Source organism: Vanacampus margaritifer, chromosome 11 (assembly GCF_051991255.1).
Source record: "Vanacampus margaritifer isolate UIUO_Vmar chromosome 11, RoL_Vmar_1.0, whole genome shotgun sequence".
NCBI classification, from domain to species: Eukaryota; Metazoa; Chordata; class Actinopteri; order Syngnathiformes; family Syngnathidae; genus Vanacampus; species Vanacampus margaritifer.
This window is the reverse complement of record NC_135442.1, coordinates 7,972,692-7,990,000: the sequence shown is the minus strand read 5'-3', so window position 1 is coordinate 7,990,000 and position 17,309 is coordinate 7,972,692. Positions and strand designations below refer to the sequence as shown.

The 17,309-nt window shown below is 39.1% G+C and overlaps 1 protein-coding gene across 2 annotated transcripts in view; it reads right to left on the bottom strand.

The window, feature by feature from the left end:
• cps1 (carbamoyl-phosphate synthase 1, mitochondrial) overlaps positions 1–14,621 on the bottom strand; it is a 36,014-nt gene extending 21,393 nt beyond the window's left edge. For both annotated transcript variants that reach the window (XM_077580750.1, XM_077580749.1), the window contains exons 1-22: positions 14,364–14,621; positions 13,508–13,617; positions 13,288–13,432; positions 13,051–13,140; positions 12,904–12,960; positions 12,497–12,589; positions 12,312–12,401; positions 10,448–10,576; positions 9,200–9,306; positions 8,870–9,011; positions 8,596–8,673; positions 8,375–8,473; positions 6,945–7,040; positions 6,595–6,784; positions 5,825–5,982; positions 5,591–5,719; positions 5,237–5,381; positions 4,849–5,059; positions 2,954–3,152; positions 2,650–2,826; positions 1,610–1,728; positions 87–228 (exon numbers count right to left, since the gene is read on the bottom strand). In XM_077580750.1, the coding sequence (XP_077436876.1) occupies positions 87–228; positions 1,610–1,728; positions 2,650–2,826; positions 2,954–3,152; positions 4,849–5,059; positions 5,237–5,381; positions 5,591–5,719; positions 5,825–5,982; positions 6,595–6,784; positions 6,945–7,040; positions 8,375–8,473; positions 8,596–8,673; positions 8,870–9,011; positions 9,200–9,306; positions 10,448–10,576; positions 12,312–12,401; positions 12,497–12,589; positions 12,904–12,960; positions 13,051–13,140; positions 13,288–13,432; positions 13,508–13,617; positions 14,364–14,489 (2,832 nt within the window). In that variant the 5' untranslated portion in view covers positions 14,490–14,621. The remainder of the gene's footprint in view (positions 1–86; positions 229–1,609; positions 1,729–2,649; positions 2,827–2,953; positions 3,153–4,848; positions 5,060–5,236; positions 5,382–5,590; positions 5,720–5,824; positions 5,983–6,594; positions 6,785–6,944; positions 7,041–8,374; positions 8,474–8,595; positions 8,674–8,869; positions 9,012–9,199; positions 9,307–10,447; positions 10,577–12,311; positions 12,402–12,496; positions 12,590–12,903; positions 12,961–13,050; positions 13,141–13,287; positions 13,433–13,507; positions 13,618–14,363) is intronic.
• Positions 14,622–17,309: the final 2,688 nt, after the last annotated feature.

Below are 17,309 nucleotides of genomic sequence, written 5' to 3'. Positions count from 1 at the left end.
CTTTTCATGATGAAACTTGGCAGCATACTTTATCTCATCAAGTAACCAATACTAGAACCTCCAGCCAAGAAACGAGTGCCACCCACCTGTTTGACCCAAGGTCTGATACCATGACTGAGCCTCATCTGTCTTGTTGTTGCTTCAGTCATCCCCAAAATGAGACCAAGCTGTCGGTCAGAAAAGCCCTCCTGCTTGGCCCTCAGAAACAGGTCCTTTGACACTATGAGACTATAAGAAATGTCATTTAAACATTTTTAAACTGGCACCAACACAGATTAATAAGCAAAAGCGATGTTTCAGTAAACAAGAAAAAGCAGTACAGACATTATTAACAGTGTTTAATTAATTAATTCAAAATGCATTCCTGGTAGTTTTTAGCTGGTCTGAGGCTAGCGAAACAAAGGAAAAAAATGCAGCAAAAATTGATGTTGCAAAGAACGTTTCTCTTCTATATGTCCAAGCGATCCTAATCTAAGAAGCACCTACTGTAAGTGATGCACATATATAATGATCCTGTGGACCAAGGGGGCCAGAGGGCCAACCTGAACTTGACTCTGTGGGGCGTCCCCATGCTAGCAGGCTACTTTAATGCATCCAACTCAATCACCTCTACAACCTAGAGGCTATACTGTAGAGACTACAAGAGGCTGACACATGCAAAGATGCCCATATGACAAGCAGCCATCCATTATTAAACAGTTAGGGTGGGAAGGAAACCTGCGTTGAAGTCAAATCAAATTCACAATCACTCTTATGAAAATTGTCCACGTTGAAGCTGGAATAAAAAAAATGGACTGGATACTTTAACCCCGGAGAACCCACGGGGTCAAATTAAGCCCCTATAAATTCTGCTACTCAAATAACAAAGACCTTTTTTATTTTCTAGCAGTGATTTTGTCCCTGTGTTCTTGTTTCCATTGGCCAAAGTGTTTGTACATTCAAAATCCAGTTCTAAAATGCAACAAATAAAACAAAAAACGTATATTGTTCAATGTAGCTGTGTATTTGATTGATTATTTTCTTAAATTCGTAATAGTTTACTGACAGTTTTTGTTATTCAGATTTTTCGAAATGATACCCCTAAATCCCAAAAGGGTCAAATTTCGCCCTAATCCTAAATTAGGGAATAAAGGGTCAAAATTGAAAAAAACATATATTTTGGTGTTCAGTGAATTTATAGCAGTCATTTAATGTAGAATTCATAATTTTCCAAAGAAGAAAAGGGTTCTTGGGTTCTCCAGGGTTACAAAATGAGATAGAAAGAGATCAATCTATAGTATATAATAGGGATGTTTAATCAACTTTATTTGACTGATACCTGAACTAGTCATTTTGATACATAAAATGACCCCCAAAAAACGATGACAGAAAAGACCTATATTCTAATATAGCATTTTTCCTTAACATTGCATGGAATTAATGGCCTTTTTTTTTATGTAGATTCACATAAAATGAATTACAATTTTGTCGAAATATATATCATCAGTCTACTTCAAATCTAAATATATGGTGAAATGATTCAACCAAAATAGTGTGAATACTAAATATTTGTAAATTTTCCAAGTCTTCAGACCATAAAGCACTTCACTGTATAGCAATGTTATATTACCTTTTGTAGTTTGCAAGGTGCTGCTCCATCTGAGCTACCCTTTGGAGTTTGTGCAGGAACCACATGTCAATGGCTGTCAACTGGTGGATCTGATCTACAGTCATGCCGCTGTGGAGGGCCTTAAGGGGAGAAACATGAAACAGATGCGGCAGAACATTTATAATTCATCATAATCAAGTTCATCATTCATTCTCCTTGTTGCAAGGGCAGAAATCCAACACATTTCCTTCAATAGAATTTTTTAATTATTTGCTTGTTCAAGTAATATGCCAAATAATGGATGGCGGATTGGAGGATAAAGAATAATAATTTGGTTGCTCTCTGAAGACACATGTATCTTTTTTTTTTTTTCTGGTCTCCTGACAACCTCACGACTCCAGATGGATTCGGAAGTATTCGGTTTAGGTGAACGGTGTGGGATTTTTAAAAGGTTTTTGGGTGAACATTAGTACACATTCACACGCACGCACGCACATACAAAAAAATATATATATATTTTTTAATTAAAAAAAAAAAGAGAGCGCAATGATGATGTCATGTCAAATCGGTAAAATTACCAAATGAACAATACAGTACTGAGCTCTCCAGAAAGAAAAAAAAAAGACATGTATCTTAAAGTGACGAGATAACGACAGGCGGATGAAGTCATGTTATTATATTGCACTCCTCTGTCTTATCCAACTTTAACTATTGACACAATGTCAAATGCGCTAACATGCTAATCCTATTTTAAACAAAGTATGCATTGCCAGTAGCCCAGAGGCATGACTTCCCCTTTAAAAAGGTGAGGTTGTATTCCATTTGTGCAATTCTAGCACCATCTGGTGGTTACTTTATTAGTGCGGTATAAGTTTAATTAGGAATGTTTTGGCCACTGCAGTGATTATCCCTCCCATAAATCCGTCATACCAGCAAATATTTGTCAACATCTCCATCAAAAAAACATTCATTTTTGCCCGCTAGACACTAGCCTTTAACAACTTTACTTAATGTGTAAACTGCAGAATGTCTTCCTGGAGAAATATGAAAGACAAGCGCACCTTGGCAATGGAGAAAATTCTGGTGCTGGAAGGCACGGCGAGCTCCTGTTGCAAGTTGTGGGTGTCGGTCCAGGCTTTTTTCAGAGGCAATCGGGGCACAAATCCATCCACTGATGGATGGCACATCCTCAGGGCCTTCTGCATGCTCTCTTCAAAAGTCCGTCCCACTGCCATCACCTAAAGCCATTAGATTGATATATATATATATATATATATAAATACAGTATTTATAAATCACAGCAAAGTTTGTGATGTGTCATAATCCCATATAGAAGTAAGCGAACGAGTGACTGATAGCCGTCACCTCTCCAACACTCTTCATCGCGCTGCCTATTTCACTCGACATCCCCTGAAAGCGGTCCAGGTCCCAGCGAGGGATCTTGGTGACGATGTAGTCCATACTGGGCTCAAAGCAGGCCGTGGTCTTTTCAGATACAGAATTCTTGATCTCCGGCAAGGGGATCCCAAGAGCTAACTTAGCAGCCACAAATGCCAAGGGGTATCTGTGACACATCATGCAAGGAGACCAAAGTAATCGATAAGAGGTTAGTAATACACTTTGTTTATGGCCAGAGGAGTTAAATACTTAAAAGGAGTGTGCTACAATTGATATTGTGCCAAGACAAACATTCACACGCTGGTGCACATTAGAAAAGTGGACAGACTTCAAAAAGGGGGCCACAGCCTTGTTTGCAAATACTGTAAATCCTGGTACTGTCTGGCTGTTATTGGACAGCAGTTTGGAAGATCTTTGACACCTCAGAGAGTGAGAATATGTCACAAATACTTGCCTTTGGTCCTTCCTCGGGTCTCCTGACGACCTCACGACTCTGGCTGGAAGTGTTCGGTTTAGGTGAACGGTATGGGATTTTTTTAATAGGTTTTAGGTGAACTAATGAATACACACACACTCGCAAATACAAAAAAATATATATATATATAATATATTAAAAAAATAATAATAATAATAAAAAAGAGAGAGCAATTTCATTACCGAATGAACAATACTGAGCTCGCCAGATTTTTTTTTTATAAAAAATACTTGCCAATCAGGTTGGGACTTGTGGGCCATATTTCAAACTCTATTAGTTATCAAGTGAATTATTTGAGGTAATCATACTGGATGTTGTCAGGGTTAAGATGGAAAATAATGAAGAAACTACGGGACGTAGCTTACTATGGTCTATATAGTTCGCAGTGCTGTGTTAGGCTGAAGCGGGCAAAAATTTATGTTTTTTGATGGAGATGTTGAAAAATATTTGCTGGTATGACGGATTTATGGGAGGGATAATCGCTGCAGTGGCCAAAACATTTCTAAATAAATTTATGCCGCACTAATAAAGTAACCAACAGATGGTGCTCGAATTGCACAAACGGAATACAACCTCACCTTTTTAAAAGGGGAAGTCAGCCTTAAAACATTTCTTGACAATAATATATTATATGTGACCCTCACTAGTCAAAACATGATATTCTGATTAATATTACATTTGTGTAATGTGTGTTATGCAGAAAAATCCAGCCATTGTTATCCATCTCTGGGAGCGGCCATTTTGTCACTTGCTTTAGACTTATGACCTCACAGTTGCTCAGGGCTCAGGAAATGACCAATCACAGCTCACCTATTTTCTGATGCTCAGCCGTCATTGGTTGTTACCTGAGACCTGAGCAACTGTGATGTCATTTTCAGTCAACAGCAAGTGGCAAAATGGCCGCCTTCTGATATTAATAAAAACTGAGACTCGTCAGACTGTTTTGTCAGGGAAACTCTGCCATTATTTGTCAAATTTCTAGTGAGCTCCACCTTACATTGATTTTATTTTTTCAAAGTGTAGCTTCTATCCATAGGAAAATATAATAAATACATTTAAAAAAAAATGCTGTATTTTTCTGCTTAATTCATATTAACCAGAATACCGTATTTAGACTATTGGGGTTGCATAGAACATATCGTTGTCAAGAAAAAAAATTTTTGGGGGGGGGTTGACTTCCCCTTTAAGAGATGTGCTGCTTTAATATTGTGACATGACGATATCGTGGCAACTTTAATATTGCAATATAATTGTTATAATAATTATAACTATAATAATAAAATCATTTCATCCCTTTTTGGTAATACAGCGTCTGTATTTCATCTCATCGGTGTACCCAAATTCACCGAATGCGACGGGTCAGTAATACATATACATGGTCTCTTACCCAGTGGCTTTGGATGCAAGAGCAGAGCTTCTTGAGAGCCGAGCGTTAACCTCAATGATGCAATACTCCAGGGACGCCGGGTGGAGAGCGTACTGGATGTTACATTCGCCTACGATGCCAAGATGGCGAACCACCTTGATGGCCGTTTCACGGAGCATGTGATACTCCTCATTGGACAACGTCTGGCTCGGTGCCACCACAATTGAGTCACCTGAAAGAAGATGACATATTAATAGTGCGGCTAAATTAGGATAAAGGTTCCCAAAACATCTTGGCGCACTTAGATTGTGTGATTTGGATCTAAATATTTGAGAATTGAAAAAAAAAAAAAATCGCATCGTGTTGAAATAATGAACAAAGCAAACGTGATGTCAAGGTGTTTTAATACCTGTGTGAATGCCCAATGGGTCAAAGTTTTCCATGTTGCAAACGGTGACACAATTATCTGCCACGTCCCTCACCACCTCATATTCCACTTCCTTCCAACCAAGCAACGACTTCTCCACTAGGATTTGAGTGCTCATCGCCAAAGCCTTGAAAATAGCATGAAAAACAAAATATAACACTTGAACAATATAGACCCGCTAACATGGAAAACTTCACAATTTAAATTAACATTTCTAATGCCTTACTTTAATAACATACAAACTATTCCTCACGTTGAATAGAAGAAATGAATGTGAAAGTGACTCGGGCATTTTGAATGTTTGTCTAAATCATGGCAAGCGTTGAAAATTTTTACCTTGTTGGCAATTTCCTCCAGTTTTTCCTTGTTGGCACAAAGACCTGAGCCCAGACCTCCCAGAGCATAAGCTGATCGCAGCATCACTGGGTAGCCTATCTGTTCTGCAGCTTTTAAGGCATCACACACCTGAAAGTTACAAAAGCACATTGTATTATTTATCATTTTCCCACAGTGTCAAATCACTATGCTATAAAGCTACTACAGAACCTGTTATCACACTCGTATTCTTACAGACTCCACAGCCACACTGGGTGCAATCTTTTCATTGATCTCCCTGAGTTTTTCCGCAAATATCTGCCTGTCCTCTGTGGCCATGATGGACTCGACTGGTGTTCCCAGGACTTTCACTCCATACCGGTCCAGGACACCCATCTGAAACAATTCTACTCCTGCAGACAACACAAACCAACATACAAAGAGGATATCAAATGAAGTTTGATATCTGGAATATTTTAATTTAACCCTGGAGAACCCACGGGGTCAAATTTGGCCCCTATAAATTCTGCTACTCAAATAACAAAGACCTTTTTTTTTCTTTTTTTTTTTAAACTTCAAAAGTCCAGAGTGCCACTTCTGACCCCTGCATGGGGCCATCTAGTGGATGAATATTGCACTTACATGAGCCAGAGTGGTGGTGACAAGATGGCTAAAATGCAACAAATAAAACAACAAAATTATATTGTTCAATGTAGCTGTGTATTTGATGGATTATTTTCTTAAATTCTAAATAGTTTACTGACAGTTTTTGTTATTCTGATTTTTTGAAATGATACCCCTAAATCCCAAAGGGTCAAATTTCGCCCTAATCTTAAATTAGGGAATAAATTGAAAAAAAAACATTGAAAAAAACATATATTTTGGTGTTCAGTGAACTTATAGCAGTCATTTAATGCATAATTCATAACTTTCCAAAGAAGAAAAGGGTTCTTGGGTTCTCCAGGGTTAATTCCACAGTCATGATCTACGTCTACCGAATACAAGCAAAAAAGTCTTTGTCTCACCACAGTTGAGGGCAGTCTGTCCACCCATGGAAAGCAGAATGCCATCAGGGCGCTCAGCCTTAATCACATCAGTAACAAATTGTGGCGTGACGGGCAGAAAGTAGACGGAGTCGGCCTGCTTGGTGCCGACTTCGTTGGTCTGGACTGAGGCTATGTTAGGGTTCATGAGCACCGTCTTCAGATTCTCCTCCTACAACAACATTTTAGCATCATTTATTGAAGCGAGATGACATGAAGTATGACGAAACTAGTACAGTAATCGAAACAGGACTTTTCCATCCATGTTTTGGTCTCATATATTATAAACTACATTTAGTAAGATAATAATTGTCTAAACGTTTTTTTGTCACCTTCATTGCCTTGACAGCCTGAGATCCAGAGTAGTCAAACTCTCCAGCCTGACCAATAGAGAGGCCTCCAGAACCCAGTACCAGCACCTTTGAAACCTCCAATCATATAGAAAATAAAGTTGACACAAGTTCAACAAAATATGAGCATTTAAGACGGGAATGGGCAACTAAGCGGTTTTAGATATTATTAACATTTAAATTCTTTATTTTCATATATTAACCATTGTTATACATTATTAACATCTTAATTCTTTATATTAACCATGTTGAAAGGTTTTATAGACGTGTAAAGCAAGTAGTGTTGAACTCAGTATAATTTGACCTTAAGCTGGGACATATTATTTGGTCTAGAAGTTCCTTCTCTGTGGGAAAACACATTTGGTCCTTGAGGACAGAATCTGCTTCGAACACGCACCCCTGACTCTGTTTTTGCCATCGCTCATGGAAAAGTACCCAGAGAGTATGTTTTGTCTACAAATGAAAGAGAGGCGGTCGGTTTTAACTATAAGAAGCCATTTTACAACGCGGAAGAGTCACATTTGGCACTCTGAAATTCCACCTGTTATGTGATGTTTGGAACCTGTCACGATGTCCAGAGATCTCTGTTAGATTAAAATCATTTTTGCAAAGGTGTTTTTTTCTTACATTAAATCTGTCTTCAAGTTTTGGAACACGCAAAGAGGACAAATATTTTTTATTCCTCTTCAGCGGGCCATTCACTCTGAGTGGCCCCTGGAGTGGAATTAGAAACAGGTTTCTTCTACACTGGACCCCAAAAGACTTGCGGCTCTGCCCCATTTTTTTCACTATTTATTAAATTTTTAAAAATTTAATTTAAATTTTTTTTTCCATTATTATTATTTATTTTTTGTATATAGGGTTTATCAGCGTTTTTTGTAGAATTTGTGAGGATGTAAAAGAAAAATATATATACAGTGTACTACAGTATATATTTTTTGCCAATGCATTTCAATAGCCGTTGATTATCCTTTATGCGGATATTTGTTATTTGTTATTTTTGCCGGCCCGGTCACCACTAGATGGCAGACATGGCTTAGTTGCACTTCCACTTTAAACTGCCCTATTGTATGGCGTGAGTAGGCCTAAAAAAAAATTGGGGTGGATTTAAAAAGGCATGCAGAACAAACGTAGCACCTCAATAATGCTACATAATGAGTGAGTTAGTTTTTTTTTTTTTTAATGCACAAAATGAGTTCTAGCACTTAATATTCGTTTGCTGTTGAGCAGTTTTGTGCCGTCCTTGAATGGTAATTTTTATGCAAGGGAGCCCTTGCACTGGAGAGAGAGAGAGGGGGGTGGGGGGGGAATCACAGTATGTGTAGCAAGGCACATTGATAAACAATTGTGGCTCCTCTGCCCATCCCCGATTTAAGACATTAACCTTATGTTACAAGTTTTGACAGTCATACTTGCACTCTGGGGGGGATGCACGGTTTCTTCGGCATGACTGACACTATGTTGGCATCTTTTCCTTTTTTGATCAGGGCCATGAAGGTGTCAAAAAGGAACTGTAACCCCCCAAAAAAAGACAAAAAAAAAAAATACATTATTAGAAAAGCATAATATGTGTGGTTACTTGGCATTAAACTTTATTCAGCACGGTATTGCAGCATGGCAAGTCTTTAAATACCTCTGTGTCAGTGGGGCCGGCTTTCGCCTCTGGGTGGAACTGAGCTGTGAAAACAGGTTTAGTGTTGTGCATGATGCCCTGCGAAACATCCAAATTTGATGTGAGTGCACAAAATCAAGTCAACAGTATTATACTCTCCCACATGGAGATTTCTTCACTTCCACTACATATTTCATGAGCCGAGACGAGAGCAATGTTTATTCATGGGATAGAAAAATTCATTCTGCATGTTTTTTTTTTTTCCTGAAAGTCATTTACAATGAGTGAAACTAACCTCATTTGTGCCGTCATTGGCATTGATGAAAAGCGGGTTCCACCCTGGGGGTAGGGACGCGCTATCTATGCCGTAGCCATGGTTCTGTGCGGTAATGAAGGCCTGGCCTGTCATCAAATTCAGTACCGGCTGGTTCTGACCTCTGGGGAAAACGCATACAAATGATACACTTTGCATCTATATGTTATTTCCACCTGATTGAAAATCAAGATCTGTGAGATGCGGCCATCAATGTACAGCAGGTACAACACAAATCACAAACATCCTTTATGTTCAGTATTAAAGCCTTATGCTGAAACTACACAAATATTTTGTTCTTTTTGCACTCACCTGTTGCCCATTGGTAGTTTATAAGACTTCGCACCAGCAGCAAGAGCTGTGATCTGATTGCCCATACAGATACCAAACACGGGCTGGGGACGATCACTCTCCAACACCTTCACAAAACAAACATGATTTATGATATTCCATATAGTGGTATCTCAAAAATGTAAAACGCTTTGAAGGTCTTTTTTTTTTCCTCCCTCTAGTTTGACAGTTGATGTGAAAGATGAGTGCAAAGTAACTTTTTTTTTTAACTCTTTGTATGGCCTTTAGAAAATGTTGAGATTTTAATTGATACAAACAAAAGTTCAAAAATGTATGTGGTTTGCAATTACATTAGGGATGTTGGAGAGAAAGTATGTTTATACCTGGTATAAAATCAAAATAACAATCAATACCACTTACTTAACGGGGAAGTCAACCCTCCAAAAAATCTTGACAATAATATATTCTACGCAGCCCCACTAGTCAAAATACAGTATTCTGGTTAATATTATTAGTGGAATATGAGTTACAGGAATACTTTCAGCAGTAAAAAGTTAATAATTTACTTAACTTATTTATCTTTCTTGTACAATAAATACCTTTTAAAAACTATTTTCTTCATTTGCTGTGGACTGAAGATGACATCTGTGCTGAGGAAATGGGTAACGAACAATCATGGCTCACCTGTTTTCTGGGTTTGGTCAGCAAGCTGAGCCATGATTGGGCGTTACCTACTTCCTCTTCATTTGACAGTAAGTGGGAAATTTTATTTTTTAAAGATATTAATTGTACATGAAAAATAATGAAGTTATCAAATTCATTCTGGAAGAAATATTAACTTTTTTTCTGCTGAAAATGGCTCTGTGAGTTAAGTATCACTTTTAGCAGCAAAATCCAGCAGTTTTTATTATTATCAGAAGGCGGCCATTTTGTCACTGGCTGCCAAGTGAAAATGACATCGCAGCAACCCGGGTCGCAGGTAACAACCAATCACAGCTCAGCTTCAGAAAACAGGTGAGCTGTGATCGGTCACTGCCTGAAACATGAGCAACTGTGATGTCATCTTCAGTCGACAACAAGTGGCAAAATGGCCGCCCCTTGAGATGGATAAAAATGGCTGGATTTTACTACATAACTCATATTCCACAAATGTAACACTAAACAGAATGTCATGTTTAGACGAATGAGGTCACACATAACATATTATTGTCAAGAAATGTTTAAAGGTCGATTTCCCCTTTAACTGAAACAAAACAGGCCATGTCCTACCTTGCGGACATTGTGGATGAGTGCCTCAGCGAGAGACGGATCTCCTGGTCCATTGGAGATGAACAGCCCGTCATAGCTTAGACTCAGCAAGTCCTGGTCCCATGGTACCAAGTGGACTTCTGCACCCCGCTAACACAGAAATATTTAGTTAGTGGCAATATGTGAACCTAAAGTAGCTGTTACTGTTTTCAAGGAGAGTGAATAAATACTCTAGAACAGGGGTGCTCAAGTTCGGTCCCCGAGAGCCCCTATTGTTAGACATTATTAACATTTTTAATTCTTTATTTTATATATTAACCATGTTGAAATGTTTTATAGATGTGAAGTAGGTAAATAGTGTTGAACTCAGTATAATTTGACCTTAACCTAAGCTGGTACACCTTGTTTGGTCTAAAATTCCCTCTCAGTGTTTACGCACACACATTGTCTTCGTGGGAGCATACTCTGCTTCGGGGGAGCGCACACACCCACACACACACCACTGACTCTGTTCGCATCATCACTCACGGCCACTCTAGATTTTGTTTTGGGAAAAAGTACCCTGAGAGTATATTTTGTCTAAAAATGAAAACAAGTGCAGTCTGTGTACGAAAATAATATTATGTAACATATTGTGTGAGAACCAATCTGTTCTACTCATTCTTAGTAGGAGGAGAGAGGCGGTCTACTTTACTATAAGAAGCCATCTTCCCCGAGGGAGGGGGCACATTCGCACTCTGAAAATTTCACCTCATACGTGATGTTCAGTGTTGTTGCGGTGACCGGAGAATTCTCTGTTTAATAAATCATCCTTGCAAGGTGTTTTTTTCTTACAAGAAATCTGTCTTCAAATTTTTGGAACACGCAAAAGAGGACAAATAATTAGCCTCTTTCACTATCCAGCCTGTTTTGCATGTTTCTCTCCACTAACACACCTGATTCATGATCAGGATCGTTATCAGGCTTCTGCAAAGCTTGTGTTGAAAAAAAGATCAGTTACTTCGAAGCTTTTATTTCTACAGAATATTCCGGACACAAGTGAGTTCCAGACAATGGCTGCAGCCTCTCACAAGTGCCAAGATTACAGTTACTTACAACATTCTTATACTTATACTATACTATACGAAGGGCGGTACCACAAAGCCCCCAGCAAACAGTCCATCCGGAGTTCACCGGACATCAGCTACTTTAAAGACATCATACTAACACATTGACTTCAACCACAGACAATGGCCCATTGTTGTGGAAATAGAGGAGGTCCTTCAGACATGCCGGCACCCGGCATGAGATAAGACTTTAAAGAAATCATTCAAATACATTGACTTCAACCACAGACAATGGTCTATTGTTGTGGAAATAGAGGAGGTCCCCCAGCCACGACGGCACCTAGCAGAAATCGCGACAACACTCACAAAGACACATCCACAGATAAAAGCATCTACTGAGGAAATAAGGAAATTAAAACAGTTATGACTAAACCTGGGCAGAAGACCCTCTTCACTTGCTGTTTAGCTGATCATTAGATTCAGCTGTGCTGCAGGAGGGAAACATGGAAAACAGGCTGGATAGGGGCTCTCGAGGACCGAACTTGAGCACCCCTGCTCTAAAATATCTACAACTACACACAGAGGCCTACAAGTTTGCCAAACATTCAGGACAAAAAATTAATATGTTCTACGAACAGACATACTAATGAACAACACAGATGGACCAAAGATAAAGTCTCGATTATGAGTAGCATTGAATTCATGGAGCGACGCCAATGAGAAGCTAATTTTCACCCCAGCTGGATGACCATTAGTAGCGACTTTTATAAATGGATATTATCATTTCAAATTTACTGACTCATGCTGTGAAACGTTTCTGGATTTCTACGTGTTCTCACCTTAACCAGCAGGCGGATTATATTATGCTTAATACCACAATCAACTGCTACTACTTTGACAGGGTTTCCTTTTCCAAAAACTTTGGATTCCTGATGAGTGAGAAGGCATAGAAAGAAAGAAATTAGCATTCAACAGAAAACGAATGAGACAAGCTTTGTGAGCACTAAGAAAAAGCTGCTTTTACTTTTGTTGAGACGTCTGCTATCAAATTATTTCGGTTGGGGTCTGATATTTCAACAGGTTGCCCATCAAACTCAATCTTTCCAAGAACGGTGCCCTGAGGAGAAAAGACAATCATGAATGGTACTTACAGGGGACATATTATGGAAAAATGAATTTTTAATGACTTTTAATGAAAAGTCAGGTCTTCAGAGCATCTAACCAAAGTGTGAAATTACACAACCTACTAAATTCATTCTTTATGAGCTGCCTAATTCCCCAAAATGTGTCTGTACACAAATCGTTGACATTGTGACATCACAAATGGACCAAAAGAGCTGCAGTATTGCCGGATGCACAAATGAATGATCGCTAACAGTGCTAGCTTGTGAAAAAAAAAAAAAAAAAAAAACAGCAGGGCAAGTACAGCACCTTGTCTCTGATGATCTTGGTTAACATTCTGGTGTCTATCCCAAAGAGTGCGGGAACCTTTCAACAAGTGAAATAAAAGTGGACAATTGTGAATTGAGAGCCAACAGATTCCAGGCCTAACATATGCAGCATCATGAGACCACATACCTTCTCTTCTTGTAGCCATTGACTCAGAGACTTAACAGAGTTCCAGTGGCTGTACTCATGACTGTAGTTTTGAACCAGAAGACCAGATACCTCAAGAAAGAAAAACACAATTTATTGACCTCTTTATTTGACAGACATAATGCAGTCAAACATAGCTACAAGCTAGCATCTGATGCAATGCATTTAGTTTCTAGCAGGTGTGCCCCGTCGTCCAATTTTAAGCGGCCTGCGACATACCTGGATGCCCTCAGACTCCACATGTTTTCTCAAGCCAAGGCTATCCAGCTCTTGGGTGTCAGGTACACCGTAGTTCCCCACAATTGGGTATGTCAAAGTCAGGATCTGACCCCTGTAACTGGGGTCTGTCAAGGCCTCGGGATATCTAAAAACCCAGAATGAAACAGTGAGAGGGTTGAAAAGTGATGAGTAAGGTGTACATTATTACGATCTCACCCACCCGACGAGGCCTGTATTGAAGACCAGTTCTCCAGCTACTGAGGCATCGTAACCAAAAGAAAACCCTTTCATTTGGGTGCCATCTTCCAAGACCAGATGTGCTGTCTGGGCCTGGTGAGTAAAAAAAAAAATTACTTCATATGAATATGATAACATCCAAAGGAAAGAAAGAAAACATTTTTTTTTCTAAATAAGTAAACTGATGAATGGGTGCTCAAAACCATAGGACATGTGTGCTGTGAATGCTCAAGCAGACATTTTTGATTGAGTGTGCGTTGGTGTTGCAGACAAAGGAGTACGTGAACATGAAGGTTGACGACCCATGTGACTTCCCTCCACTAATAAATAGTCATTATTCTCTTTTCAAATCGCCACATCCTCAAATACATTCATCCATCCATTTTCTAGTGTGCCCAAATGCTGCCCTGTCCGCCAAAACTCCACTACATTACAATACAAATTAAAAAAAAAAACAACAACAATTTATTCATACAGTACACTTTTAATGCTACTTTAATGATGTGTTCACTGCATTGTAGGGTCAAATCTTCACGACGTTAAAATGTAGGTGGACAGAAATAGCACCAACCCAACTATAAATCATGTCTTTACGATAACTTCAATTCACTTTTCTTAACGTAAAAAGTCAGTTTTAAGTTCATAAAACGAAGCGGATTTTAGAAGCACATTTTATGAAGTTATTTCGGATTATTTGTATTGCGCTTGGAGACATTTTTATGCCTCTAAATAGGAAGTGCATTATAGACTTCGACAATTATCAGACGGAGTTCGTCGCAACTTTTAGTCAACTCCCTTGGGAATTAATGTATCACAAACCACACCCACGCTTCCCTTACCTTGACGCTAAAAAGCTTCGCAGTCTGAAGTCTCCAGCATGCCGACGTTATTCCAATTTTGTTTCCAAATACACGCCAGTGTCTCAGAGTTTTGACAGCGCTGCAAACTTGCAGGATTTTGGTCATATTATCCAACAATGTCGCTCGCTGTTGTGTACGACAGCTTTTGACAAAGTTTAAACGATTGAAAAGTTAACAAAAGCAAGTTCACGTGGTGATTTAAACGTGAATGAATGAGCTGAAGCAGGACAGCGCCGAGTTACCTGACACTTCAGTACGGTCGCATGAGGTGATCGCTGATTGGACGACAACAAGTAATTTCAAACGTCACTCATGCGCTCGATGATTTGATTGGTCCGCCGAGTGTAGTAGTTCAGCGTACACTACGACTAATCAAACTACGCCCCAAGGGCCATTTACGGCCCGCCGTCCATTTTCTAGTGGCCCTCAGAAAAATAAATATATATTTCTTTAATTACACTTTATAGCGCTTTTCTAGATGTGCAAAGAAACGATTTACACCAAGAACACTGACATTTTATTTATAATGCCCCGTGACTAAGCTAATTCCGTTAAAATAAAGATTATCTATCTATCTATCTATCTATCCATCCATCCATCCATCCATCTATCTATCTATCACCGACTTGGGATGGAAATATATCATTCCATCATATCAAATATAGGGGTCAATTTTGTGTTGTGCTTTTATAGATACAAATCAGTGTAACAGCACTCTTTTAGGACCATTTGCTTGATTAAGGGGTGGGGATTTAAAAAAAAAAAAAAAAAGAAAAAGGAAAAGAAAGGAAAGAGAAGAAGCCCAAAAAGGGACCATGTGGACGCTCGTGGTGGTGGGATTAGAGGGTTCTGTGCATTTGCTGATCACTGCAAGATTGGTCCTCAACGGAGAAGGCTGCCTGACTGCCACACTGCTGGGTTCAGCAGTCTGAACAAAGTGTGTGTGCGTGTGTGTGTGAATGAATACTGTGTCGACTCAGGAAGTAGCACCCACATGTGGGGAAAGTGCTGTGCATTTTACACTTCTTCACATGGTCAAGCAGCTTTTATGTTACACGCAAATGCGTTGCCAACAGAAGTGAAGTCAGACCCAAATATAAATAATTTTAAGTCAATGTTAAAAATTCAGTTTTTTTCCCTATACCTTTAAGGTTTTTTAAAAAAAAGTATTTTTAGAAAATAAATGTCACTATACAGTCCTTTAGTTTATTTACTTTGCTTTTAAAAGTCTTTAAATGTTTTGGTTGAAAATGCATTTAAATGTTGTCAAACATTTTTTAAAGTAATTTCTATATGCTACTTTTGTTCTCTTGGCTAACCAAAGCTCATGTTTCCATGGAATTTAGCCTTCGGTTGTATTTTATACACCGGTGCTCTACTGACATCCAGTGGTAACATTTATTCTTTACTAAATCTGTTTTGAAGGTAATCACTTTGAGAGCATTATGTTCAATTTTACAGCTGATCTGAGTTACGACATTTCCATCTTAATAAATAGAGGCCCCATGCGAAGTGGTTTCTCAGATTACAAACAACAAGACAAATTTCCATTTAATACAAGTCTACTAAAATATGTATTCTCATTTAATCTCAGTTCAAGTGCAAATGTGTCCTATTATTTTTACACTTTTGTCATAATTATCTTCTTGAAACTGATGGACACATTTTTATTTATTTTTCAAAAATTGCTCGGTAATAGAAGATGAGACGCCAGCGCGATGTACCGTAAGACACTGTATTACTGTGCAGACTATGATTATGTGTTCTGAATTCCTTCACTGATTGGCTGGCTGGCGGCCTAATGAGCTCAAGTGTCCGTCCTCAGTGAAGGGACTCCCACATTGTCCGCCGTTTCAAGAGAGGCTTTCAGATGGCGGACCGAGCTTAAGGGAGGACCGAAATAGACCGACAGGCTCCCTCGCCCTCTCTGCCAGATTTCCAAGCCTAGTCTTGGCCACTAGATGAGAGAAATAACATTTTGTTTCAAAGATCCATTCAACCAACATATTGACATTAACGGAAAAAAAATACTGCAGGGAATGTACATAGTCATATTATGTAATGTGATTTTTTATAAGTGTTGCTACCTTATCAATCACTCAAGAATTGTTATAGTGGGTCACCACTTCAGCCCCGCTAATTAAAAATATTATTTTCTACGGCCTCAGCCCTGTCATGGCACTCCTAGTTGCAACTTTCTGAGATCTGAATTGGCTCTCATTTATAGAACGAGCCACACGCAAGAAAAGCATCAGGAAACGTCACCAGCCCTGTTTTAGACACGGCATCATGTCATGAGAACACACAAGGAAGACCACAATCTGAATGGGTGGCGAAGAAGTACTGCACCCTTTGGCATGTATCACATTCCCTTTCTCTATCTATCATGAGGTCCCCAATAAAAAAAAAGGCCAGTGAGAAGCTTTGTTTAGCCTGACCCCTGCTTAATTCCTGTGCGGCCTGTAGAGGGATATCGAGGTGGCTAAAGAGAGCATGTGGTAACAGTGAGCGCATCAGCCCCCTTAAGGAGTCATGCCCCCCGCACTTCGATATCCCAAGAAACTTCACACCTCTCTGTAGGGCCTATAAATAGGGCCCATCTGTCCCCCAGGCTCAGTTACAGCCTCGTTCCTGCGTGGAATGGTTGGAGGGCGGTAAAGGAAGCGGGCAGTGTTTGAAAAGCAACTATGAGTGATGAAGTGGTCTGGTCCAAAAGTTTTTTCAACTCCAGTCATCACATATGTTTAACAGAATGACATACAGCGGTTATAAAAAGTCTACACACCCCTGTTCAAATGCCAGGTTAGTGTGATGTAAATTTAAAAAAAAAAAAAAAGGTAAATCATTTAAAAAAAAATGTTTCCACTGTTAATATGACCTGTAACTTAAACACCTCATAGTTTAAAAATATTTTTAAGATGGGAA